The 26,601-nt window shown below is 41.1% G+C and overlaps 1 protein-coding gene across 1 annotated transcript in view; it reads right to left on the bottom strand.

Annotated features, from left to right (window-relative positions):
• Positions 1–2,116: 2,116 nt before the first annotated feature.
• Positions 2,117–26,601, bottom strand: part of ELP2 (elongator acetyltransferase complex subunit 2) — a 55,686-nt gene continuing 31,201 nt past the window's right edge. The window contains exons 17-22 of the mRNA XM_070747059.1: positions 21,825–21,897; positions 14,716–14,908; positions 11,575–11,696; positions 10,115–10,254; positions 7,470–7,583; positions 2,117–3,031 (exon numbers count right to left, since the gene is read on the bottom strand). Of these exons, the coding sequence (XP_070603160.1) occupies positions 2,875–3,031; positions 7,470–7,583; positions 10,115–10,254; positions 11,575–11,696; positions 14,716–14,908; positions 21,825–21,897 (799 nt within the window). The 3' untranslated portion in view covers positions 2,117–2,874. The remainder of the gene's footprint in view (positions 3,032–7,469; positions 7,584–10,114; positions 10,255–11,574; positions 11,697–14,715; positions 14,909–21,824; positions 21,898–26,601) is intronic.

Below are 26,601 nucleotides of genomic sequence, written 5' to 3'. Positions count from 1 at the left end.
CAATTGCTATTACATTCATCTAACAGCCCTCCATCACTTTATCCAATGTACAATCTCAAGATTTCCCCCTTCAGTACCTTAATCCCACTATGGTCCTTTGATGAAGGATAACACATATTCTGATTTAAGGCAAGGCCTTATTCCTGCCCTCCCTGCCTCTACTATAGAGAATTGCAAATTTCCTCATGTTGCCCATCTCAGCTGGTGCTTTAGAGCAGCCATAGATGTAGTCGTGTTGTATTTCCTGTTTTCTCTGATGTAAATAAACAAAAAACCAAAATTTTGACTAGGAATATGGCGAATAAACAAAGCAAGGAATTGGAAACTAAACTAGGATTCATAAATACAAAGAAAATCAAATACCTAGGAATAAATTTAAGTAATAGATGTTCATCAATAAAAGAAGACAACTATACAAAATTAGTAAATCAAACTAAAATAGAATTAGAAAAATGGGGGAAACTACAACTATCATTGATGGGAAGAATATCAACTATTAAAATGAGGATACTTCCAAAATTTCTCTATTTATTTCAAACTATTCCCATAAAACTTGACTCTAAATTTTTCATTGAATTAAATAAAATAACATCCAAATTTATATGGCAAGGGAAAAAACCGAGGATAAAAATACTAGATCTACAAGATGTTAAGATCAGAGATGGATTCGGATTACCAGATTGGAAGATGTATTACAAGGCGGCTTCCTTAACGTGGATAAAATAATGTATTAATTTAGATAACAAACGCATTTTACAATTGGAAGGAGATGACTTGGAGAAGGGTTGGCATGCCTATCTTTAGGATATTGGAGATAAAATACAAAAATATTTCAACAGACACCTAATTAGATAATCTCTATTAAAAACATGGAAGGAAATCAGACAGAAGCACTACTTAAAAATTCCGAATTGGGTATCCACTATGGAGGCACTAATTTATCCAAATACAATGGAAACAACCAAAAAAAATAAATATAAAGAAATCTTAGATCCATAAGGCAAACTAAAAAGTAGAGAAGAACTAGCCTCGCAAAACATAATTATAGATTGGTGGATCTACCTGCAAATTCAAGCAAGATACAAAAAAGACATAGAACAATTAGGTATAGATAACCCAGCCATTAGATAAACTACTGGTAGGGGCCAGAGGAGAAAATAATATTGAACATTTAGAAACATCTGATGGTGCATGAGAGACCGGAAGAGATAGTTAAGGGTACGATGATTGCCTGGGCTAAAAACTTTGGTTATTATATTATGCTTAGAAGAATGGGAACAAAGTTGGAAAAGAAATATTAAATTGACTGAACCCACAACATATAAAGAAAATCAATACAAAATGTTATATCATTGGCACCTTCCACCAAAAAGGTTGGCCAGGATACACAAAAATAATAATTCGGCTTGTTGGAAATGTAAGAAAACACAGGGCACCTTCTTCCATTTATGGTACTGGTACAAAAAAAATACTGGGAAAAATTGAGAAATTGGCTACAACAAATAACAGGTACAACAATTGAATATACACCTGTTTTTTTAAAAAATTAGGAATTATGAAAGAGTCTTGTGCTAAAAATGTAAGATATTTGATTTTGCACATAACAGTGGCAAGAATTGCATTTGCACAGAAATGGAAGAATCCACAAATGCCTGAAGACAAAGAGGTAATTAGAAAAATGTACGAATGCGCAGAGATGGACAGGCTGACTATGGAATTAAACAACCAAAACGATTTGGACTATTATTCAATCTGGACAAAATGATATTCATGGATTAAAAAGAGGAAAAAGAACCTACAAGAGACATAATAAAATATTCATATATACAAATGTAATTAAAGGTAATATTGGAATGAATGTATATATAAGATGTTGATTCACCTGTAAATATAAATATGTGTTGTATGAAAAAAAAAACCCAATAAATATAAATATATATATATATTAAAAGGAGCAGCCATAGATGGCCAGCACAGGAGCCACCAGCACAGGGTCCTCTACAATGCTTGCTTCTCCTTTCAGTTCAAGTTCCTGCTGCACCAATTCTAATCAAGTCTATCCTCTGGTCTCTTCATTCCAAGCACTTCCATTTTATCTGGATTTCTCATTTATTCCTTTTATTTCTTCCATCATTTGTTCTTCTTTGTGGAGAAAATGTCTTTTAAAGACATTTACGGTATCAGAAATTTGTGCCACCGCCGCCACCATTTGTGTGACCTTCATCCTTTTTCTATCTTCCATGGAGACCTCTGCTCACTATCATACATCTTTTTTTTTCTTGCATGTTTGGATTATTTCTGATTTCTTTGAAGGGACCAGCTTCTTCTCCCTTCCATTTCAACCCAAGGAAACAAAGGCTGCAATCTGCTGGCATCCACTCCCCAATTCTCCCTAACCGCCAATCTCCAAATTTCCCTTGTCTGCATGCTGCAAAACCAAGGATCATTACTGCAACTACTCATGAACCATTCTGGAAGAAAGAAAAATGGACTTTCACTCTATTGTGAAAACATTCTGCAAGTTTAAGCAGAAATACAGTGGTTTTTTTACAAATGAGAGGGAAGCAAGAAACATAATTATCTTTCTCCTAGTTTGATATCCGTTCTAGGTGTATATGAATTACAGTGGACGTAGCTCAGAGGGACCTTCTATGACAAATGGCCACTGCTAAGCAAACAATAAAAACTTGTTTGTACAGAAACATTATGCCCATATATTGCTTCTCAAACTGCTTCCATATGTAAGTTCAGTTTATACTGGTGTCAGATTGCATTGCTCCAAGAGCTGGAAGTCCAATTTTTGCTTCTTTTAAGAAAATCAGTTCAGAAAATGGCTGGTAGGCAAGTAGAGTATGTCTGCCTCAAAGTCATCATTTAAAGGCTGTGCTGATTTATACTGAAGATCTTCACACAGTGATCTGCCCCGCAGCTCACCAGCTGCAGCCACTTGCTGCTCTCGGCTGTGTCCTGCCCGGCTCTGCCCACACGCTTTCTCCACTGCAGTCGTTTCACAGCAAGGGTATGGCTTTGGCTGCAACAAAGACAGAAGCTATTAGTAGAAGGAAACTCAACTCATCTTTCATAATCACCAAATGTCAAACTCAGCTGGACTTTGTCAATTCAAAACATCAGCATTTATCTAATTAGCGTGTTCCTTTGCCGCACTGCCAGAATGGAAAAACTAAACTTGTCACTGCCTGTAGGTATTAAAGATGCCAGAGCTATTATCAGTGCAAGTGACATTTCTTCACTTCATCCCATTAATAATTCAAGCAGCAATCTACTTATTTTCACTGCAATTTCTGGTCAAGCATCAATATGAAGAAAGATACTGCTACCCAGGAAGCTAAGAGTCATACTGGAAATTTCACATACACCCCCCACCCCCACCCAAAAAAAAAGAGTAAGACTATAAGCAGCTTGAAGTAAGTGCCTGATTTAGATGCAATGCTAAATCATGGTCAGGAATTCCCTTGCAGGCTTGTGTGCTCTTTCTTTCTGGATTCAGACGTCATCTTTTCCATCCCCCCATGGTTTTCATTGATCAAATTTGCCATTAGGTCTATAGATTTTTATGGCTGTAAAAGCCTGTAGATTTTATCTTGCTTTTAAACCACTGCTTTTAAATGTATTTTAAAGACATAGTTCCAAATTGTGTCCTGAAGGCAAACTGACCCCATGCTACGCATCCAAATGCCACTACAAATAATGATAAAAATCTGGAGGGGATCTACACACCACAACTTTCTAGGAATTCTTCCAAAGGATAAAAAAGATCAAAAGACAAATTTGAACAAATAAAAATAACAGCGACCAGAAACTTGTATGAAAAACATAACCGATCATTTTATTTACAAATTCCTCACCCATAGGAACTCCCTCAAAGAAAAACAATTAAAATATGTATTAAAATTTAGTTCAGTCTTGTCTAAGGTAGCTAAATATATCCCAGAGTTAGGTGACTAGAATTAAAAACCTATAACTTTGCACTATTATAGAACGCGGTGCTGATTCATTAAATTAGATTTAGCATTTATGTAAAGAATTTACATTGTGCCAACCAAACTATATAAAACCTAGCTATTAGAGTTAGAAGTGTTTATTACTGTATTTTTATAATAATTACTATTGGGATTTTTATTATTTCATCTTGAAGGTCTCCAATGGACTCACTATGATATGGTATGTACGTGAAATTAGGCAAACAACTTGAAGGAGGAACAAGGGGAACAGATGTTCTAGTACACCAAGTAAGCCATTTGGGCTTACTTAAATGAATGAAAATGTTAATGGCATACTGAGAAATGCAGACATTTAAAGTCTCATCAGGCTTTTACAGCCCTGCTATACAGCTCCAGTTACAGCCCAGAGCTCAAAAGGCACATAACTTAAAATCAATGTAAGAGCCAAATCAAATCTAGTTCTATTTTTAATTTGAAGTTTCAAGAATCTGAACAAAAATCCTGATCACTACGGTAATTCAAAGAAAGGTAAGACCTCAAAAAAGCCCCGATTAAAAGAATTGTGAATATATAAAGCCAAGTTGTAACATAATTTCTTATATTTGGCACAGACTAACACAATTCAAGAAGCCTCCAGATCCAATTAAGACCTCATCTCTGCCATCTTCTGTTGGACAGTCTAAAACTAGTTTCTTGCTCTCCTTTTTCTCTCTCTGCCCATCATCTGGAATACAGAATCATATAGAAAGGATACTGACCTATTTTACAGGATTGCTAAAAGGATGACAATAAGGTAACATAACATGAGGCACTCTGAATTCCCTACAGTGCTATATAAAGAATGAGAGTTATTAATTCTCTCTTTGCCCTTTTCCAGGGCTGAGAAGCACACCAGGGAAAACAGAGGTCATTGGCTGCTTGCAGTCTTCAACCTACCATGTAAGAATCTGGGATTGATGATAGCCCACTTGGTACGGAAAAAAAGAACTCTCTCTTTCCCATGATGCACTGCACGAGCTATCTCTCCTTATTTCATGATAAATATATGGGCATATGAAGTTGGGTAAATGAATTGCCAAGAATCAGCTGCGGTTGCAAGTGCCTATATCAGTGATGGTGAATGCATGGCAGCACAGGTGCCAAGGTGGCACGCAGAGCCATATCTGCTGGCACATGAGCCGTTGCCCTAGCTCAGCTCCAACGTGCATGTGTGTGCCGGCCAGCTGATTTTTGGCTCAGACAGAGGCTCTGGGAAGGCATTTTTGGCTTCCGGAGAGCCTCCGGGGGGATGTGGTAGGGCATTTTTACCCTCCCCCTGCCCCAGGGAAAACTTTGGAGTCTGGGGAGGGCAAAACACGAGCCTACTGGGCCTATCAGAAGTTGGGAAACAGTCCGTTTCCAGCTCCAGAGGGCTTCTGGGGGGTGCAGTTTTTGCTCCCCTGGGGCATTGAATTATGAGTGTGGGCACTCGTGCATGCATGATAATGCGCACGCATGATTTTTGGCACCCGAGGAAAAAAAGGTTCGCCATCACTGGCTTATATCACACAGCCGCCCCGAGTCTGCGGAGAGGGGCGGCATACAAATCCAATTAATAATAATAATAATAATAATAATAATAATAATAATAATAATAATAATAATAATAATAAAGTCTATGGGCCAAAATTACAACCATTACAAAGCTGTGACATTACTGTATAATTTTGATCAACTTTTATCTTAGTCACATTATCACACACACAAAATTCATTGAAATAGAACCATGGGGCCAACATTTATTTGATCTAAACATGACCAAAATTAATATCTATAGGATAACTTTTAAAATTTTTGAGGAGAATATAAATGGGGAAAAAGAAACCACAGAGAAAGGGAAAGGATTCTAGGTGAAGTTGATATGCAATTAAAAGGAAATTGTACTTGAAATATGAATGGGAAAGGACCAAGAGCAGACATTCAGTCTCTTATCTGGAATTAGATCCCTATATATTCCACTACTGGCTCTATCCTCCTGAAGTCGAAGTGCACCTGAACAAATCTGAGAACAGGGAGGGAATAGGGTTAATGCTGACTTGGAAGAGGAGATAAAGAAGATTATTTGGTTTGCTTGACGCAAGCTACCTCAATCCATTATTTGTCCTGATGCCCTAATTTATTTATTTATTTATTTATTAGATTTGTATGCCGCCCCTCTCCATAGACTTGGGACGGCTCACAGCAGTGATAAAACAATATACCATAACAAATCTAATATTGAAGTCTAAAATAACAATTACATTAAAAAGCTAAAAAAAACCATTATATAAAAAGCATACAGACAAAACATACCATACATAAAACTACATAGGCAAGGGGAAAGGTCTCAGCTCCCCCATGTCTGACGGCAGAGGTGGGTTTTAAGAAGTTTACAAAAGGCAAGGAGGGTGGGGGCAATCCTAATCTCTGGGGGGAGCTGGTTCCAGAGGGTCGGGGCCGCCACAGAGAAGGCTCTTCCCCTGGGTCCCACCAGCCGACATTGTTTAGTCAACGGGACCCGGAGAAGGCCAACTCTGTGGCACCTAACCGGCCGCTGGGATTCGTGCGGCAGAAGGCGGTCTCGCAGATATTCTGGTCCGGTGCCATGAAGGGCTTTATAGGTTATAACCAACACTTTGAATTGTGACCGGAAACTGATCGGCAACCAATGCAGACTGCGGAGTGTTGGGAGGGCATAGAAGGGCTGCAGTGGATAGAGAATTCATCGTATACAAACACACAATATTTCAAATCTTCATACTAGAATAACAATTCAGTTGATGCTCTGTTTATCAATTGCATGGCACCTAAGAACATTCTGAATATTTGTTACATATTTGCATTTTTTTTTCAATATGCAATCACTTTCTCATTAAAAAAATAAGCAATCTGATGCCCTTTGAATATTCTGCCCCAAATCCCATCACTCGTAGTCAACACGGACAGTGTCAAAGGATTATGGTAACTGAAATACAAATTTCCAGAAGGTTTCAGGGTACTTCCCTGTTCTAATTTAATCTACATCCTGGAAACCGATAAAATCTGTTTATACTACAGTGGTACCTCTATCTACAAACACCTCTACTTACGAACTGCTCTAGATAAGAACCGGGTGTTCAAGATTTGTTTGCCTCTTCTCAAGAACCATTTTCCACTTACAAATCCGAGCCTCTGAAATTGTAACCGGAAAAGGCAGAGAGAAGCCTCAGAGGGGCCTCTCTAGAAATCTCCTGGGAGGAAACAGGGCGGAAAAGGCAGGGAGAAGCCTCCGTGGGGCCTCTCTAGGAATCTCCTGGGAGGAAACAGGGCCTCCACCCTCCCTGTGGTTTCCACAACTGCAGGCATTATTTGCTTTTACATTGATTCCTATGGGGAAAATGGCTTCTTCTTACAAACTTTTCTACTTAAGAACCTGGTCACGGAACGAATTAAGTTCGTAAGTTGAGGTACCACTGTACTTATAAACATAAGATAAATGTAGAAGCTCACCTGTAATCCGTCTCAACACACTTGCACCAATCGGAAAGTGGCAACCTTTTATTGCCTGGCTTCCATTTGTACAAATGAATCTTCCCACATTCTGTCCCAATGGCAATTATGAAGCTACAGAAAGAAATAGGTGTGTCAGATGTTAAAGCAAGTATTTTGCTTCTGTCATATATAGCATGCTTAAATTTGAAAAGACATCCCACATTTTAATCACTGCTTCTTCTCAAGAAAGCATGCCCAAACTATGAGGCATAAGAGAGATTACCAAAGAAACCATCTTGCTTCTTTGCATCAGTCAACTTTGCCCCAAGGAACCCCTGTGACTTTGGCAGATTGGCTCGCACATCCACAGACAACTGTTATAGTCAGTGAAAGAAGAAAACCATTGATCAAGGGCAAACTTGTTTCCTTCTGGATACCAGCCATCCTCAGTTCTTCTACCAACACTCTAGTCTCCTGAAATGCCCTCTACCACCCCCCAAATGATTGGTTATCTTTTTCTGTGCAGGAAAGCAGCTTTTAAGCAAAATTCAGCCTGCAGTCAACCACAATGTCTATTCTTCTCTATGAATATCTATCCAATTTTAGGCATGCTGGGGAAAAGAGATTAAGTTGGAGCTCTTTGTGTCAGGGATAGCAGGGAACCTGATGGGGGTCAAAGAAGGCTCGGAATGGCACATTAGTATCCCCAGGAAGCAGGTTATTTATTCTTGATGAATTTTTCAAATCTTGTACAGACTCAAACTGGACTTGCAGGAATAGACTGCATACATATGCCTTCCTTGCCATGCTTTGCAAAAGAGGAATGGTCTGTCACAGTGGCTTCCAATCTTTTGGGCACCAGGGAGTGGTTCCGCGGAGAGGTTTTTCTGCAGATCGGAGGGGGACAGGGTATGGTTTTGTGTATTGCCTGCATTCCATGAATGGGTTTAATTTGTTTGAGTGGCCCAGTTTCTGGCAGGTCACAGGTTGGTATCAATCCACCAACCAGGGTTTGGGACCCTCTGATCTATTGATTCAAAGTATGTACATCCTAATGCAAATACTGCTGATTAAACACAGATAAACTTTGCTAAGGTATCCATTTTTATATGACTATATAATTGAGTTAATCTGAGAATCTGAAAATTAAAAAAAAACCAAGGAGAAACAGAAAAGGTTAGGGTTAAAGTTATAAGAAGGATGACCACTGTCAATCTGGTTTTCCTTGGCATAACTCAGACAACACTATGTGTTATGTATCATTATCATGTTCAGTCTTCAGTCATTGCCAGGGTATTGCTTGCCAAATATGACATCATCTTTGATCATGCATTATCCTTAATAAATACTGAAGAAGACATCGTTTGGCTGGACCTATGAGCCCCCACCCAAAAAAATGTTATTTTGTTAAACTACGGGTGTCAAATTCGTGGTGTCAGGCTGCCATCACATGACACATTGCGATGTTTTTCCCTTCGTGAAACTGGTGTGGGCATGGTCTGCGTGTGACACATCCAACTTGTTGGCCGCCACTTAACCCATGTGTTAAACCCTAACCTAGATAAATGGCAGATGATGCAGAACTTATTATATATTTCATCCAAGGATGGCCTGCTACCGGAATGGTAAAGTGCTACGTTCCGGTAGCTATTTTTGGGATGCATGTGCAGCTGCGTGCCAATGCATGGAAGCACACCCCCACATAAGATCTGGCTTCTGCGCATGCATGGCAAATGAACTCTCATATGAAAATGCTCGTGTAAGCGAGATTTTGGCAATTTTCGCCAAATTTTTGCTTCTGCGCATGCACGGAAGCAAGAATATTGGCAAAATCGTTGAAATCTCCCTCGTGCAAGCGTCTTCACACAAGATTTCACTTGCTGAGCATGCGCAGAAGCCAAATCTCATGCCGATGGGCCTGTGCACGCCTGCGACGGGAACAGAGGGCACACCGGTAGCACCGAAGACATCAGGCCTTCACTGAATTAATCAAATTATTAATCGCTCATCCTAAGAAGGGTGTGGGCAATCTTATTCTGTCAAAGTCTATATTATCTCAGGGATAAGAGAGGAAATGCGGTGGAGGGAACTACCCATTTTTTTCCAGACTTTTTCGCTTTTTTTCAGTCTCTTTTTGCTACCCACTATTGTCATTTTTCAGCAGTTAGTTGTCAAGACAGGGACACAGAGCTGTGACAGAGGTTTGGATTTGTCTCCAAAGGCTTTTAACATAAGATCAAAGGTCTCATGGAATTAAATTGAGGGAAACATGACTGTCATCCAGCCTATTTTAAATAAAAGTCTGCATTTATTTATAGATTATTTTTAGTGAGAAGGGGAAAAAATCCTCAAACCTTATAGAATTACATACATAAATATTTGCATAAAGTTATCATCATGATGGCCTTGCCTTATATACATAGTATTATATCTAAATAGCATTAAGCTTCACCCCTCTCATGTTAGCCCCCCCCCCTCCTATAAGGCTTAAAGTTACAAGAGATGATATGCCATTTAACCATTATGAACTGAAAAAGCACAGTAAGCTAATTAAACTCTAAAGCATAGTACAAATTGGTGAAGATTTCTAGCTTCAAGCTGACCAATAAGGAATATTCTGAGTTAATGTGTAAGGAAATCTCAAGAATACAAAATATACATACCTCCCATCAGAAGCAAGTGTATGACTAGCACTAATTGCAGTGACCGAATCACCAACATCCAGGACTGGTGAACAAGGCTGGATCAGGCCCAAATCCTTATCTTTATTCTCCTCTGCTAAACATTTGCCCCAGATCACGGCCTGATTGAAGTACAAAAATCAGCCACGTTGAAAATGGGATGTTTACAAAGCATGTGCGTACACACATACACATACGCACTCAAACACCAACACCATCATCATAAAGCAAAGTGAGAGGAATTAACTGTTCTCCTAAAGAGAGGTGTTTACATGAGCCCACTGATGTTGAATCCTCGAAGTACATGAAGTACATGTTCAGTCTATTACTCAACCAGGTCTTTAAATTAAATTGGGTGATTCCATATAAAAAGCAACACTGATCAGCATTACAATATACTAATAATTCACATACAGTACATCAACAGGTTATACAAAAACATCACCCATGAGTCATTAATATAGTTCAATATGGAGAGCAAATGTTGAACAAATGTCTTTCTATTTAGCTATATAATGACGAATTTCATAAATCCACTTGCATACTTCAAGCACAACCTCTCTTCATGTGCTTAGACATTTTTTTCACCACTTTTTTAGTAAACATCTGACATATTACACTTTTCTCAAAAGACTAGCAGGAAAGCAAATGCTCCACCCAACCTCTTTTTTTTTCCAGAGAAAATGAAGAAAGGGAGATACAATTAACAATCTTTTAGCAAACTAAGACAGAATTTGTGAACCCTTCTACCTCTGAACCACCATTTAGAAGGAAAAATATGCTGCATTAATAGTCTTAGTTAACATTGTTCAGTTGTATCAAGGAAGTCAAGGGCATAAATTTTTGTGAACAAGAATATCAGATAAGGAAGGCTTACACCCAGTGTGGTCTAGGTCTTTTTCTAACTGGGAACAAATTCAATGGAAAACTAGTCTGCTATTTGTCAGCATAAGCCCTAAAATAGGCTTAGCCATTAATTAAAAATCAAAGAAAAGTTAATCATATCTAAGAAGAAATCTCAGTCAATCCTAAACCTTAGTTCTTTCTAAAACAATTTTGTTGCTACTTAACATGATTATCTGTGGATATTTATTCAAACAGTTAAAAGGAATTAAAGATAGCCAAAGGACACAGTCACAGAAACAGTGTCTTCATTTACAATATATTTAAAATTGGTGTGTCTTCTTCAAAATGTCACTATAATTTCAAACATGTTCAAAAACAACAGTTGTATCATAACAGTTGACTTACATATTATTCATTTTTGCCTTGTAAAAATGATTTTGAGGATTTCCTGGGGAAATTGTGTTAGGAGAAAATAAAATGCATTCCAGGTTGTTCATTCTCGGCTATTCTTACATGTTTATGTGAAGTACATGAGGAGAATTTTAAAATAAAACTAGAGGAAAAGCAACCAAAAGGCAGCCTTTGAAATGCATTACCTTTTTGTCCCTGCTTCCAGTAATAAAATAATTGCTATCTGGAGTCCAATCACAGGTCCAAATGATACGACTATGCACAGCACTGTTCTTCCCTGTGGCTGCAAAGAGGCTGAAAGCTGGTTCTGTGATGACACATCAACAGAGAATACGGTTTCTTGTTGCAGCAAGCAGAGAACTTCCCAGAAAATCACATCGCCTCAAAAATAATGAGAGGTTATCAGAAATCTAAAGTTGGAGTGCCATCCCATCTTCTCCTTCGGATGGAAGACATTTCCTTTTGTAATGATGTGGAGGTTTCCAGGTGTTGATCCTAGATTAGGTACCCAGGGCGTTGACTGTATGAGTGAGTGATCATAAGCCAAGCCTGGAAGCACATGTAACAGGACTTTATTTCAAATTTTAGGAGAGGACATTCTGTTTGGAAGCCTATTGAGTGCATCAGTGTGGCCTTAGCTTAGAAGATTTATGAACCCACAATTCAGAACAACTAGTGTTCTTATATCCGTTCTGATACAGCCATACTATCACACTCAGCCTCTGGCTTTTGACCCCAACTCTGCCCTTGCTTTCAGACTAGAGATGCTATTTTATGCTTCACTATTCCTTTGAGCTCGCTGGCTAGGCTTAGCCAGGCTTTGTATTCTGCCTTTATTGCTTTGTACTCTTGCTCTGCCCGTCATCATCTCTACTTGTCTCAAAACAAGACAGTCTTCTTTAGGAGTGCTATTGTTCTTGAAGACACCTTACAGATCAATGAAAGAATCATTACATTCTGCCAAATAGCACTCAATATATTCTGTTCTTTCAGCACATTTATCTACAATTTCTGCCTTCCCTTTAAAGCAGTCAAAGTTTCAGAGTTATATTTCTGGTACCCAACTCTTTTATAGACATTCTACTCAGAAATCAAGTAATTCATTATGTATGTACATTAGCAAGTATCAGACACCATCTGAATGAAGTGGCAGCTGTGTCACTAATGGGGTCAATAAAGTTGTCATTATGTTTAGCAATCGCTCATCATCATGATATCATTAACATAAAAGTATTCTAGGTTTCCAGTGGTGTCACTTAATAGTCAAACTATTGCAAGAACTGATTTCACCACGTAACACAAAATGCAATGTTTTAAGGCACAAATTCTCAAATCTTGTGACTCTAATACTCTCTAAAATGGTCTAGGAGTGATGAAACGGGGGTGACACATCACCACAGAAGTTTTATTTATTTATTTATTTTGTCCAATACACAATAATACACAATGAAGGTAATATAGGACACCTTCAAGGAAATAGAATTAGAGAAAGACTAGAAGAGAGAGTATAGGATAAAATAATCAATGAGAGAATAGAAGAAAGATATAGGGATAGAAGAGAAGATATATGGGATATAGGAGAGACAATAGGACAGGGGTCGGAAGGCACTCTAGTGCATTTATGCATGCCCCTTATTGACCTCTTAGGAATCTGGAGAGGTCAACCATGGACAGTCTAAGGGTAAAATGTTGGGGGTTAGGGGATGATATCAATCTCCTTCACAGAGTGGTTGTTTCAAGGAAAAAATAGGAGAGAGAGAACTTTATGAGTTGCCATAATTCAATGGTCCAATAAGGTGGCACGTCAGTACTGTATTAGAGGGAAGAGACCTGTTAGAACTGGTAGGGTGGGCAAAAAGAATGAGAGACAAATGGTCCTGCAAATAACCTGATCTTATGCTTATAAGGTCTTATAGGTACCATAACTGAGTGGTATCTATTGGGCGTAGAAGCCTACTGAGTTGGGCGTAGAAGCCTACTGAGTTGGGCATAGAAGTCTACTGAGAGCTAATAGAACTTGTGGAACCACGGTGCTATAGAAGTGTGTCAAAGAATGGGTGCAAATCATGCACAAGTTAAATCTACACAAATACCCCCACCTGCTACAGCTACCACCTGCTCTTCAAGCAGGCACCATATGTCCAGGAGAAGTCCCAAATTACACACGAGCTCTAACTAGGGAGGTGCATTGCCAGGCAGAGTTAAGATGGAAAATCTCAAGAGCTGGGGGAGGGGGAGGGAGTGTAAAACCCACAATAAGCTGAAGCCTATTCTTCCCTACTCAAGACTCCCATAGTTTCCAAGCACTAGGGAAAAAATGTCACCATGATGAGTAAAATCTGTACCAGAGCTCCAGAAACAACCACAAGCTCCTTCCGGAACTCAACAGAATCCATCAGGTGCCTGGAGTAGACTCTTGAAATAAAACACCCACTCTCATTCATCAACTTCCAAGAAAAAAAAGACTATTTTCCTGCCTTAACTCGGCTTCATTTAAACTACTTACAAAACACCAGCAAGAAAGATGCTTTGGGCAATTTTCCCTCCCAAGGCAACCAGACTAAGATAACAATCACTGCCCCTCCCTCCCTTCCCCCCACTTTCAATTGGATGCTTGGTGCTGGTAAACCTTCCTTCCACTCTTACAATTGCTTCCTTGTTGCAAGCCACTGCCGTTCCTTCACTTAATTCCCTGTGCAGAGTGGACGTCAGGTGATCTGGTCAGAGATTTGCTCAAAAACATTACCTTTTCACTCACGATAACATCTTTTTTGACAGACACAAATGTGATGTGTTACACAAAACTCTCAAACTTCACTGGATCCAACACACTTTTCTATGAAACCTAATTTCTGATGCAGATTCCAACATATTAGGGAAGGCTTTGGATTTGCAGAATTCAAATTAATATTTCAGCTTTTTAAAAGTACATTAGCCTAAAGCCAATATATTTTTCCCATGCATTAATATCAATGAGAGCAAACACTATAAAAAACCGCCAGATACCGCAATGGTATTATCGCAGCTATTACATTACACAGAAAGCTTTTCCAAATACTGGAACTGCTGGATGAGCTGTCAAACCAAAGAAATGCCATTGTTTCACTTTTAAAAATGGAAGAACAGAATTACTTCAAAGCTTTGCAGCCAAATTAAAACAGCCCTTCAACATTTTATACATCTTGGTCCCTAATTTTTTTAGGAGTATCATTCACCAAAAAAAAATCTTAGAAAGGAACTAAAATACATTCTCTTAAAAAGATTTAGACCAGTTTTTTTTTTAAGGAGTTTAAAAAGCTGCATCAATTTTCAACCAGCAACCTTACCTGATTCCTTTGGAGTGATATGATTAGATTTCCAAAGTGACCAATTCCTATCTCTTGAAACTGCTAGCAAGAATTTATCATTTGGGGAAAAAGACATCTGTGTTACTGTTAGATTGTGGAAAGGTAAGCTCTGCAATTGTTTCCAAGTTGTGGTGCTCCACAAAATAATAGCTGCATATTCTTTTTTAGAAGCCTGTAAAACCAAAAAAAAGGCAGTAATGAAAACAAGCAGACACAATCTCATGACCTGAGATCACACTGGAACTACAGCTCTACTTAATTGTAACTCCCATTAAGGAGCCTAAATTGATGGTAGTTAGTTTTAGACCAGCAATCAGTTGGGTATGAGGTTATCGAAGGCTACTCCAGTAGTTAAAAGTTAAATAAGGACAACTTCTTATATCTAAAAAAGAATCTCTTGGCAAGAATCCTACCTACATTTTTTGTTTATTTTAAACTATTTTTATGGTAGTGGTTGCATGTTTGTTTATTATTCTAAATGTTCTATGCTTCTTCAAACATTTTACTCTGTGGTTTATAAGCAAGAACATATAAGGATATCTAATAACATAATTATCACTCATACCTAAAAATAAAATCAAAGTATTATGTGTCATCAAATAACAGAAATTCAAATATTTCTACCCACTCTCATCCCTGTCCCTCAAAAACACATTGAAAGGGCCATGTTTTAAAAAGCTTCCTGACTATTAAGAAATGAGAATAGGCGTTGATTGCTTACCTGAACGCCTCTTCTCGTACGGTGAGCGGGTACAGCAGTCACATGGGTTGCTCATGTCCAATCCGGTGGAACTGAGCCTAGTATTAAAAAAGCTTGCCGGATCCGCCCCTTCCCCAGAATTCGCGAATCCATAGACTAGGCTCAGTTGTGAAGCTCTGTAGTGTTCAACTCTCATTGTTAGAGGAAGAAAGAGATAGAAAGGTAAAGAAGACACATACAAGGGCGGGAAGTGACTGCTGTACCCGCTCACCGTACGAGAAGAGGCGTTCAGGTAAGCAATCAACGCCTATTCTCCGTACTGAAGGAGCGGGTCCAGCAGTCACATGGGACATACCCAATAGATGGTCCCTAGGGTGGGATTAGCTTGCTATCGTGTGAGATAACGGATTGGAGTACCCTTCTGCCGAAGGCAGCGTCCGCTGAAGCGTAAGAATCAATTTTGTAGTGCCTGATGAAGGAATTTGGCGAGGCCCAAGTGGCTGCTTTGCAGACCTCCTCCAACGGGGCTTGAGTCGCCCAAGCGGCCGAGGTGGCTGCGCTCCTGGTGGAATGCGCAGTGATGTTCCTTGGAACTGAGAGGGAGGCCGACTCATAGGCCTTAGATATAGTCCCTCTGATCCAACGGCCTATTACTGTTGAAGACACTTTGGCCCCCATGACTCTGGGATGATAGGCTACAAAAAGTGCTTCTGACCTCCGAAAGGGTCCTGTGCGTTGGATATATATTCTCAGCGCTCTGGTGAGATCCAGGGTGTGCCATCTAATTGCCAAGGGATGGTCTCGTTGGAGGCAGAAGGAAGGTAGGACAATATCCTGAGATCTGTGGAACATGGAACTGACCTTGGGTAAGAAGGTGGGGTCCAGTCGTAAGACTACCTTGTCCTGATGGAATTGACAAAGGTCCTGCCTGATTGAGAGGGCAGCCAGCTCCGAAATGCGTCGGGCAGAGGTAATAGCCACCAGGAAGGCTACCTTAAAGGATAGGTACCTGAGGGACGCCGATTTTAGGGGTTCGTATGGTGCCTGCGTGAGGGAGTGGAGAACCCGTGGCAAGTCCCAGGATGGATACCTGTGGACCTTGGAAGGTCTGAGGTTGGCTATGCCCTTGAGGAATTCCTGAACTTCAGGGAAGGATCGGAGAGGCTGTCTGCGGGGGCCCCCTAGGACAGATGAAATGGCTGCCAGATGACGCCGGAGGGTGCTGGTGGAGAGTCCTTTATGGAAACCTTGCATAAGGAAGGAAATAATTCTGTGTATGGGGATGCACAGAGGGGAGAGACCTTCCTGAAGACACCACTGGTGAAACTTGGACCACGTGTGGTCGTAGATTCGATTGGTCGAGCCCCTTCTGGCCTTTAGAATGACCTCCACTGAATCGGGGTCATGCCCACGCAGTTCTAAATCTCTCCTGATAACAGCCAGGCGGTGAGGTGGAACCACTCCGGGTCTGGATGGAAAGAGGCCCCCTGCCGCAGCATATCCCCCGAAACGGGGAGTCGCCAAGGGTCCTGGACGGACAGCTGTTGGAGATCTGCGAACCAGGGCCGGCGGGGCCAATGAGGGGCGATTAAGATTACTCGGGCCCTCTCGGTGAGGACCTTGTGAATCACGTCCGGGAGGATTGGAATTGGAGGAAATGCATAGAGTAGGCCTGGAGGCCATGGACTCCGGAGGGCATTGATCGCTTCCGCTCCCGGGGATGGAAATCTGGAATAGAAGCGAGGGAGTTGGGCGTTTGCATTGGTCGCGAAGAGATCCAGGACTGGTAGGCCGAATCTGAGGGTGATTTGATGGAACAGGTCTTGATGGAGGTTCCACTCTCCTGGGTCTATCGTTGCTCGGGATAGCCAATCCGCCTGGATGTTGAGACTCCCCGAGATGTGATCGGCTAGGAGCGACTGGAGATGTTTTTCCGCCCAAAGGCCCAACTTGAGGGCCTCCCTCATGAGAGCCTTGGATCTCGTGCCCCCTTGCCTGCAGATATGGCTTTTTGTGGCAATGTTGTCGGTGAGAATGAGAACGTGCCGGTTGGGGATGCGAGAAGAGAAATGCTTCAGAGCCAGGGAGACGGCTCTTAACTCTAGCCAATTTATTGGCCTGGAAGCTTCCTCCGGGGACCACGTGCCCTGGGCTATCATCCCCTGGGCGTGGGCGCCCCATCCCGATAGACTGGCATCTGTGGTGATGACAAATTGATCCGGGCACCTGAACGGGGATCCTCTGTCCATGGCCGGAGACTTCCACCACTTGAAGGATCTGCGAACACTCAGTGGAATGACGATGCGTCGATTTGAGTTGCTGTGCCCCGATCTCTGAAAAGGCAACAGAAGCCACTGGAGTTCCCTAGCATGAAGGCGAGCCCAGGGAATGATGCCTATGCATGACACCATCTTCCCCAAAAGGGAAGATAGAGTAACTATGGATACTGAAGGATTAGATAAAATGTTAGAAATTAACTCCACAATACTGAGTTTTCTCTCGGGAGAGAGAAAAACCTGGGAAGATTTTGAATCAATAATGGCTCCCAGGTGAGGAATGGAAGTGGAAGGTTGGAGGTGACTTTTTTCAAAGTTGATGGAAAACCCATGGTCCTGAAGGACTGACATGGTGACAGAAAGGTCTGATTTCACTCTCTCTAGGGAGTTCCCATGAATTAAAATATCATCAAGATAACATAAAATGTGGATGGGAGACGCCCGGATATAGGCCGCCAGGGACCCCAAGAGCTTTGTGAAGACCCGAGGGGCCGAGGAAAGGCCAAATGGCATCGCCCTATACTGGAAATGCCTGCCTTGAAAGGAAAAACGTAAAAATTTTCTGTGACATTTGGCTATAGGAATGTGAAGGTAGGCCTCAGTGAGGTCTAAGGAGACCATGAAATCTCCCGAGTGAATGGCGGCCAAAATAGAAGACAAGGAGTGCATTTTAAACTTCCTATATTTGATGAATAGGTTTAGTTTCTTTAAATCCAAAATGGCTCTCCAACCTCCGGAGGACTTTGGAACCATAAATAGGATGGAGTAAAAACCTAGGCCCTTCTGACCGGAAGGGACCGGCTGAATGGCTCTAATGGACAATAGATGAGAAATGGCCTCCTCCATACGGTTACAATCTGAGGATGACCTGGGCGAAGGGCAGGAAATAAAACGTTTAGGGGGAGGAGAAATAAATTCTAAAAGAAGGCCTGTTTGAACAGTGTCAATGACCCAAGGGTCCTTGGAGGTGAGACGCCAATTTGCAGCGAAATGAGCTAGGCGACCCCCTATGGGAATGGAGGAAAGGTTACCATCTAGGTTTTTTTGAAGCCCTGTTAGAGGCAGCTCCCCTTTGGAAACGAAAACCCCTACCCCTGGAGTTCCTACCTTGGGAACGAAAGCGGGGGGAATACTGACCTGGAGATCTCTGATAGGAAGCCGCTTGATCTTGCTGGCGCCCTGGGCGACGAAAGGACTGCGTTTTAGTAACCTTTTTTGTGGTTGGACCCAAAACCTTCTTCTTGTCTGTGGTCTCCGTGAGGAGAGGATCCAGAAGATCACCGAAGAGAAGGTCGCGCTTTAAGGGGCCCTGGGATAACTGCCACTTTTGGCGAACTCCCGCTTGCCAAGGGCGAATCCATAGGAGTCTTCTTGCCGTTGTAGAGGCTGCAATAGACTTAGCAGAAAATCTAGTAGATTGTAAGGTGGCATCAGCCACGTACTGGGCAGCTGCAAAGACCTTGTTGAAGTCTTGTTGACCTCTCAAGTCATCTGGAGGAATGTGCTGTTGAAGTTGGCGAAGCCACAGCAGCATGGCTCTGGAGAAGAAGGAGGCTGCTGCAGAACTTTTAATGGCCCAGGAATCAGCGGAGAATCCTCTTTTGAGCATTTGCTCGATGCGCTTGTCCTCTGGACGGAGGACTTCCTCCGCCTCGCCTGGCACAGCCGCTGCCGAGTGAAGAATTTTGACAGGTTCATCTGGTTTGGGAAAAGATAGAAGCTCTTCATAGGAAGAGGAGAGTTTATACAACTTTCTGTCCTTGGTAGAGGGATTAAGGCCAGAGGCTGGAAAATCCCACTGTTTAAGTAAGGCATCTTTAAATAATTTAGGCATAGGGATTACCTCGTTATCCTCCTGTTCCTCTGTGAAGTAAGGTAAATTCTCCTCCGGGGGATCAGTGGAAGTGGAGGCTTGTTTCTCCTGGGCCGCTAATCCCGTAGAAATTCTAGCTTTGAGGAGGAGAGATTTGAATAGTTGAGAAGGGAAAATAGTAATAGGAGGAGGGACCTTTATTTGGGATTCCTCATCCTCTGATAAGCCCTGGAAAGGGTCTTCATCCTCCTCTACATCCTCATATTCATCTTGGGAGGACTCTGAGTCATCCTGAATAGGAGCTCTGACCGCTGGGGAAGAACCCAAGGGGCGGGAGGAACGAGAAGGAGGAAGAGGTAAAGGAAGCTCATTGATGGAGGAGAGTTTGGCATCAATGGCTTTGGACAACACAGCAAAAATAGATTGGAACTCAGGAGGTAAACTGGAAATATCAGCAGAAATGGCAGAAGAATTCCTAAAGGCCTGGGAGGATCCTGGCTGGGGGGAATCTTCCATAATATCTGGTTCCTCTGGACCTATGCCCCATAGGTTAGGTTGGGGTCTGTCTAGGTTTGGCTCATCCAGAGATAACACAGGGACCCCAGAAGGAGGCAGACTAGAGGCCTCTGGTGGGTCTTGACTACTGATTACTTGGGCCTGCACTTTCAAACGTTTTGCTGATTTATCATGAATCTTTTGTAGGGCTAGGTCCCTTCTCTTCTCGGCCCTGGTGACCTTGGTCGAGGGGCGGGCCCCTGGAGAAGAGGAGGAAGAGGCCTGGGGGATACTAGTAATCTCATCGCCTGTAGGCCTGGCCTCTCTGGGACCTTTAGTTGTGCCTCTCTTGGGAAAAGTAGCCATAGTCTGACAATTAACAGAAGACAAGGCTGAGCCAATAACTAAATTATAAGGAGAAGATTTCAAGGACTTCCCAAGAGGAATGGATCCTGCTTCGAGGCCTCGAAGCTGCTGAAACGTGAGGACAATCTGGGCAAACCCAGAGTTCGTGCCCCCAAATCCAGCGGGGCCAGCCTCCCTAAACTTTGCAATTAAGTAAAACCAAGGCACTCTGGTTGGAGGCTAGGCCGGTGGAGAATTTAGCCTGGGACCCCCAAGGCCCGCTCCCGGATCCACGCGGTGGACTGAGGCCTACGCGGCTGGCAGAAGGCCAACACGAGAGGCCTAGATATTTTAAGAAAGGGCGCGAAGGCCTTCGCGCCAAAAAATCGCTTCGTAGAATTTCTTAAGGGAAAAGCGATCGACTAAGTCCAGGAGACTAGAGGCGTCCCACTCCGCAGGAGGTATTTATAAGCCCTTAAATATATTTTTATACAATAAATAAGCAATAATCCAATGATAAATACTTGCACCAGAACCTCCAGGCCAAGGGATTAGAAGAATCCACAAGCGGCCGCAGGAATCGTAACCGGCAAAACCGCCGGGGGAAAACGAAACCGCAACTTCTCCCAAGTAAAAAAGCCTAGCCGCCTTTTACTTTTTTTCCTTTTTAAAACGGCTGGCGCAAATAGTGCAAGTAATAAAATAAAGACAATAAATCTTACTACTTTTTTGAAGGAAAGATCGAAGGGAAGGTGTTAGAATGTTGAACGAGCTATCACATACAACCGCAGGATATGCGAACTGAGCGAATTCTGGGGAAGGGGCGGATCCGGCAAGCTTTTTTAATACTAGGCTCAGTTCCACCGGATTGGACATGAGCAACCCATGTGACTGCTGGACCCGCTCCTTCAGTACGGAGAATGGGATTCTTTCATCTATAGGAGTTCCTCTCAATTCCCAATCCTCTCTTGTTCCAACTCACAAGGAATAATTGAAATCCTCTGTGAAATATTCTTATTTAGGCATTTTTATCACATTTTTTTTAAAAAAAATGTATCACAGCTGTGGCTTCTTATTTTCACTTTTTTGTTTTGGAAAAAAAATTAAAAATGTCTCAACATGAAATCAATTAATCAGGGCTGCCCATTTTTAACTGCTCAGAACAACATCCAGCGGCTACTGCTTTTAGACTGGAGGGATTCTTAATATTGAATATTATATAATATATATATATATAATGTTACTTATATACAAACACATATACATAAAATATACATGTATACGTGTACGTGTGTGTATCACATATTATACATTATATAACATGTGGGATGCAGAATTAGACTACTGGAAATGATAAGATTCTTCTGTTGTCCCTAAAACCATCGAACACAGCGAACAATCAGATATTTATCACTTTGGATGTGAATTTCAAAGCTATTGTTTAAAAGTATTTCCTTACCTTACATGCAGAGGCTATCACAGTACCTGCATTATTGCAGGCAACACAAAAAATTTCATAACCATGTCCATATCTAAAATAATAAAGTAAATGAGATTGTAAAAGGAAAAGTAATCTCAAGTACAAGATTCATACATTATTAATCAATTCAAATGTTTTGAAACTTGTTAATATTCAGTTAAAACAATTTACCGGCCCATAAGCCCTGCATATTCCAGAAGAAGCCGAGACATAACTTAAGATGCACATTGTCAGCCCTACAATTAACCCAGAGCAAAATTCTCTCCATAGGAAGGCTAAGTCTACTATTATTTAGATTATATATAATAGAAACTTGCAAATGTGACTATGCTGTGTCTCCTCCCCTTTTTATATCCATGTGAACTAGGGTGCTTTCTAAGCCATTTAACCCATACTTTCTAATTGTTTTGAACTTAAGCTATGTTTTTCTCTTCAAATTTGGACTGGCTTTATTCAGGTCATCTCCTTTATTTCCTATAGCCACCCTCATTTCTTGCATATCTGTTGTTGCATCTTTTTGTTAATTTGATAATTCCATCACTAACATCATTCATGAATTGAAGATGTGCTATAGAGCACATCTTACACAGGAGTGGGTTCCTACTTACCTCACTATCAGTTCTCTTCCTCCCACGCCGTATGGGTGCGCCTGATGGGCGTACACATGCACAGTGGCAAAAAATCCCCCACCCCCAAAATCCTCCCCTGAAAACAAGATGGCGACCACATGCACAGTGCCGGAAACGTGGCTTCTGTGCATGCTCAGAAGGGGGAAAAATTGGGGGGAAAGTTAAAAAACAAAGATGGCGGCAGCCATGGACCAACACCGACTGAACCAGGTCAGTGACATCATGATGACATCACCAGCAGGTCCTTACCAGTTTGCCCAAACTAGTCCGAACTGGGAGGAACCCACACTGATCCTACATTACCCTGTGTCCATGATGACAAACCTATGGTGCATGTGCCACAGGTGGCATGCAGAGCCATATGGGAAGACATGAGAGACTTTGTCTTGTGTCATCTCCAGCATATATATTGGCAGCTGATTTTCAGCCTTTGAAAAGGCAGTTTTCCTCTTCTGGATGCTTCAGAGAAGCTTCCCTGAAGCCCTGGAGGCAAAATAATCCCCCAACGACAAACCAGAAGTGCAGGAAAATGCACTTCTGGTTTGCCTGTTTGGGCTTTTTTTTTTTCACCTACCAGCAGTGGTGGGTTCATACCACTGTGGTCCAGAGAGCTGCATTGGTATGAACTCACTGATTTCCCATGTGTTTTTTTTTCAGCATCATCATGTGGAAGAAGTCCTCAGCTGTGCTTCGGACAAAGAATAAAGGCCAGCATTCAGACAAAGGTGGGCAGGAGGGCTTCTTCCATGTGGAGACGCTGTAAAAAAAAATAGCTGAAAATCATTGGGTTCATATCTGTGCATCTCTCTGGATCACACCGGCAGGAACTCACCAGTGCCTACCAGGCTTCCGAAAGGCCTGTGCGCATGCTTGGGGGGAGCAGTGTGGGTGTGTGTGGATGCAGGGGGGAGGGAAGGGGCGTGGGCACGTGCATAGCACACTCACACACACCCTTTTGGCACACGAACCAAAAAAGGTTCACCATCATAGCCCTATGGCCATGATGGCAAACCTATGACATGGGTGCCACAGGTGGCACGCGGAGTCATATCTGAGGGCACGCGAGATGTTGTTCTACATCAGCTCCAGCACCCGTTCACGCTGGACAGCTGATTTTCAGTTTTCTGGAGTGTAGGAGGAAGCCGTTTTTGCCTTCTCCGGGCTTCAGGAAATCTTCAGAAATGAATTTCCAGTAGACTCGTTGGGCCCGTTTTTCGCCATCCATATGCTCTGGAGGCTTCAGGAAGGTCTGTGTGCATGCGCGGGGAGGGAGGGAGTGCAGGGGGGTTGTTCATGCATGCGTGGGGGGAAGGCATTGCATTATGGGTGCAGGTAGCGCCTGCATGCTATCCCGGGAACATGTGCCTTTTTGGCACTTAATTGAACAAAAGTTTGGCATCACTGCCCTATGGTATAGCATTGTGGAATATATTAACCATATTTCAGAAAGATATATTTGCTTTCTCAGATTATAACTTTGAGCAAACTGCTAACAACCTCCAAAGAATTGGAGAGTTCTTGATCTACCACTTGAAATAAAAGTTATATACATATTTCAGCTAATTAATAAGTTCATCAGTCTGATGTCTGAACAGTATAGAACTGTTACTTATTCTTTTATTTTGTGCTATCTCTCCTCAAGACTCCTTGGAAATTTTCTATCATAAAAGGAAAAGTTCAATCTTAGGTATCTTTTGTTCTCTAGCCACTGTTAGCTGCTATCATTTTTTATTTTTCTTGATAGGTAGTTTGGGCCACAGATAAAAAGAAATTAAAAACTAATCATAAATAGCCAACACGCCATAAAACCCAACAACAAAGAATAGTTACAAATAGATTATTGCCTAAAAGCTAACCATTAATGTTATTTTGTTGGAGCAAAATATGATAGTACTCAGTGTTATCTGAGAACACACTGAAGATTATTTAGTGATGGAAGCAGAATATTGGGACAAAAGCTTAAAAGTTTAAAGGTTTCCCCTGTCCAGTTTTGACCTACTTAAAACATATTTGACTGACTAGTTCAGTCCATAAGAGGATAAAAATGGAACAACTAAATCTATGTTCTAGAATTTATGAACATGAGAAAAAAAGCTTCATGTTGGTAGAAGCTATGGTCAAGTTACATTCTAAAAACAGAATGGTGATAAGACAATGGTAATATTCTCAATGACGGTAAGACGTCCTCAATGATAGAATTTTCTGCATTGCTAGAGAAATCCTAATATATGTTCAGTGTTGGGAGTCTTGTTTTGTAAATAATGCAACATGAAATATTCTTTCCAAACTACTGATTTCACATTTTGGTGACACAATGATGTGTTGGAGTAGGACCAGAAAGAAATATGATCAGAAGTAATTTTAGACAGTCGTGTTCTTTCAGTTTTCTTATGGGAGAAGTAAACCAGAAATAACTTTGACCAGAAGTAACTTTAGATTAACTATGTTGCTTTTAAACTCGGGGGGGGGGGGGGTGTTCAAATATGTCAACATTTCTTTTCAAAATGTGCATGGCTGCTTATATATTTTAAAATTTGTAATATTTAGGTTTTTGTTTTTCATTAGGGCCATACATTTCCAAAGTCATAATTCTGTACATCTCAGATGAAGGACCACACAAATTTATATATACATATATATGATTAGTGTTAGTTTTTTAGGGTGTAATACCATTATTTTGGACTTTTCTTTTTGCATTTTCTTTACAATTCAACTTAGCGGCCTGAATAGCATCCAGCCACCTGATTCTATAAAAATTATCCTAAAGTAACATTGCCTTTATATCTTTAAATAAATAAAGAACTTTTCATATAAAAGTAATTCAACCTACTTGTAAAAACAACAAAACAAAAAGAGGAAAGAGGAAAAAAGAAGAAATAAAACATCCACATTCTTAACTATCTATATTATTATATACAAAAGTCACATGAGTGTTATTTTTATACTCTGATACTCATTAACAACTCACATCTGCATCATAGAACAATTCAGTCACTATACTGCAACATTGTGATAACCAAAGGTGAAAGTCAGTTTGGCTTTCTGGATTTATGGGGTTCAACATCTATTTACAAAGAGCATAAGCTTCCACTTATTTTTATATTGTAAGTTGTAACCTATAATTACCCCAGAGTATTTTCTCTCTGACACAAACCACAGAAAATTTAGTAAATATATTAACAAGATTTGAAATCTACCAATAAGTATGTATGTATGTAGACGTGACGTGACTTCTACAGATTTATAGAAAGAACTTAAAGATCATAAAGCATTGTTATAGTATGATAACAAAACACTGAATAATATTATTGCTAATTTTTACTCAATGAATTTTTTAAAACATTTTCAAAGTCAGCATTAGACACTACATAAATGATTCAAATAAGTATTTACTAGGGCAAAAATAACAGGCAAAACTATCTTGGTGCTGGTGTAATTGTATAGTTAGTATATTAATCAGAACTGATACAAGAGTTTCTGCTCCTCAGTCAGACTATTTGGACCTCTAAATGATAGTTACTTATTTGTATGTAGAATAACTAATTATTGTGGAACAGTAGTTTCATCATCACATAATGTCAAAATAACATCTTTTAATAGCAACCAATTATGCATGCAGCTAGGAGTTGTGATATACGAGTATTAACCAAGTGATATAAGAAAGTATAATGTGTGAACTGCTCCTTATTCATACTAAGATAACCAGGGGTGGGCAGCAGGCAGGACGGGGAAATTTATTTATTTATTTATTGGATTTGAATGCTGCCCCTCTCCGAGGACATGGGCCGGCTCACAACATAAATGAAGCTGTGTGCCCAGCTCCAGCTGACCATCCCAGCCTCCCAGCCTCCTCCTCCTTCTCGGAAAGTGGCAGGGAGACCAGCACCAGCAGGAGTTGCAGGGAACCTATTTCCTCCCCCATCTTTTCTCAACAGCTGATTGGCACCCATTCGCCTAGCTACCCAGTCTGAGGCAGGGAGTGACCCAGGAAGGAGAGCACGGGAAACACGAAGCAAATTGTCACCCCAGAGAGTGACACTGGTGAGGTTGTAAGTCGAGGACTTAACAGTTCACTTGAACGATGATGATCGTTTAAGCCACTCCCACATGGTCACATGGCTGGCAAG

This window comes from Erythrolamprus reginae, chromosome 3 (genome assembly GCF_031021105.1).
Source record: "Erythrolamprus reginae isolate rEryReg1 chromosome 3, rEryReg1.hap1, whole genome shotgun sequence".
Taxonomy (NCBI): Eukaryota; Metazoa; Chordata; class Lepidosauria; order Squamata; family Dipsadidae; genus Erythrolamprus; species Erythrolamprus reginae.
The sequence above is the reverse complement of the archived record's forward strand: the minus strand, read 5'-3'. Positions and strand labels throughout refer to the sequence as shown.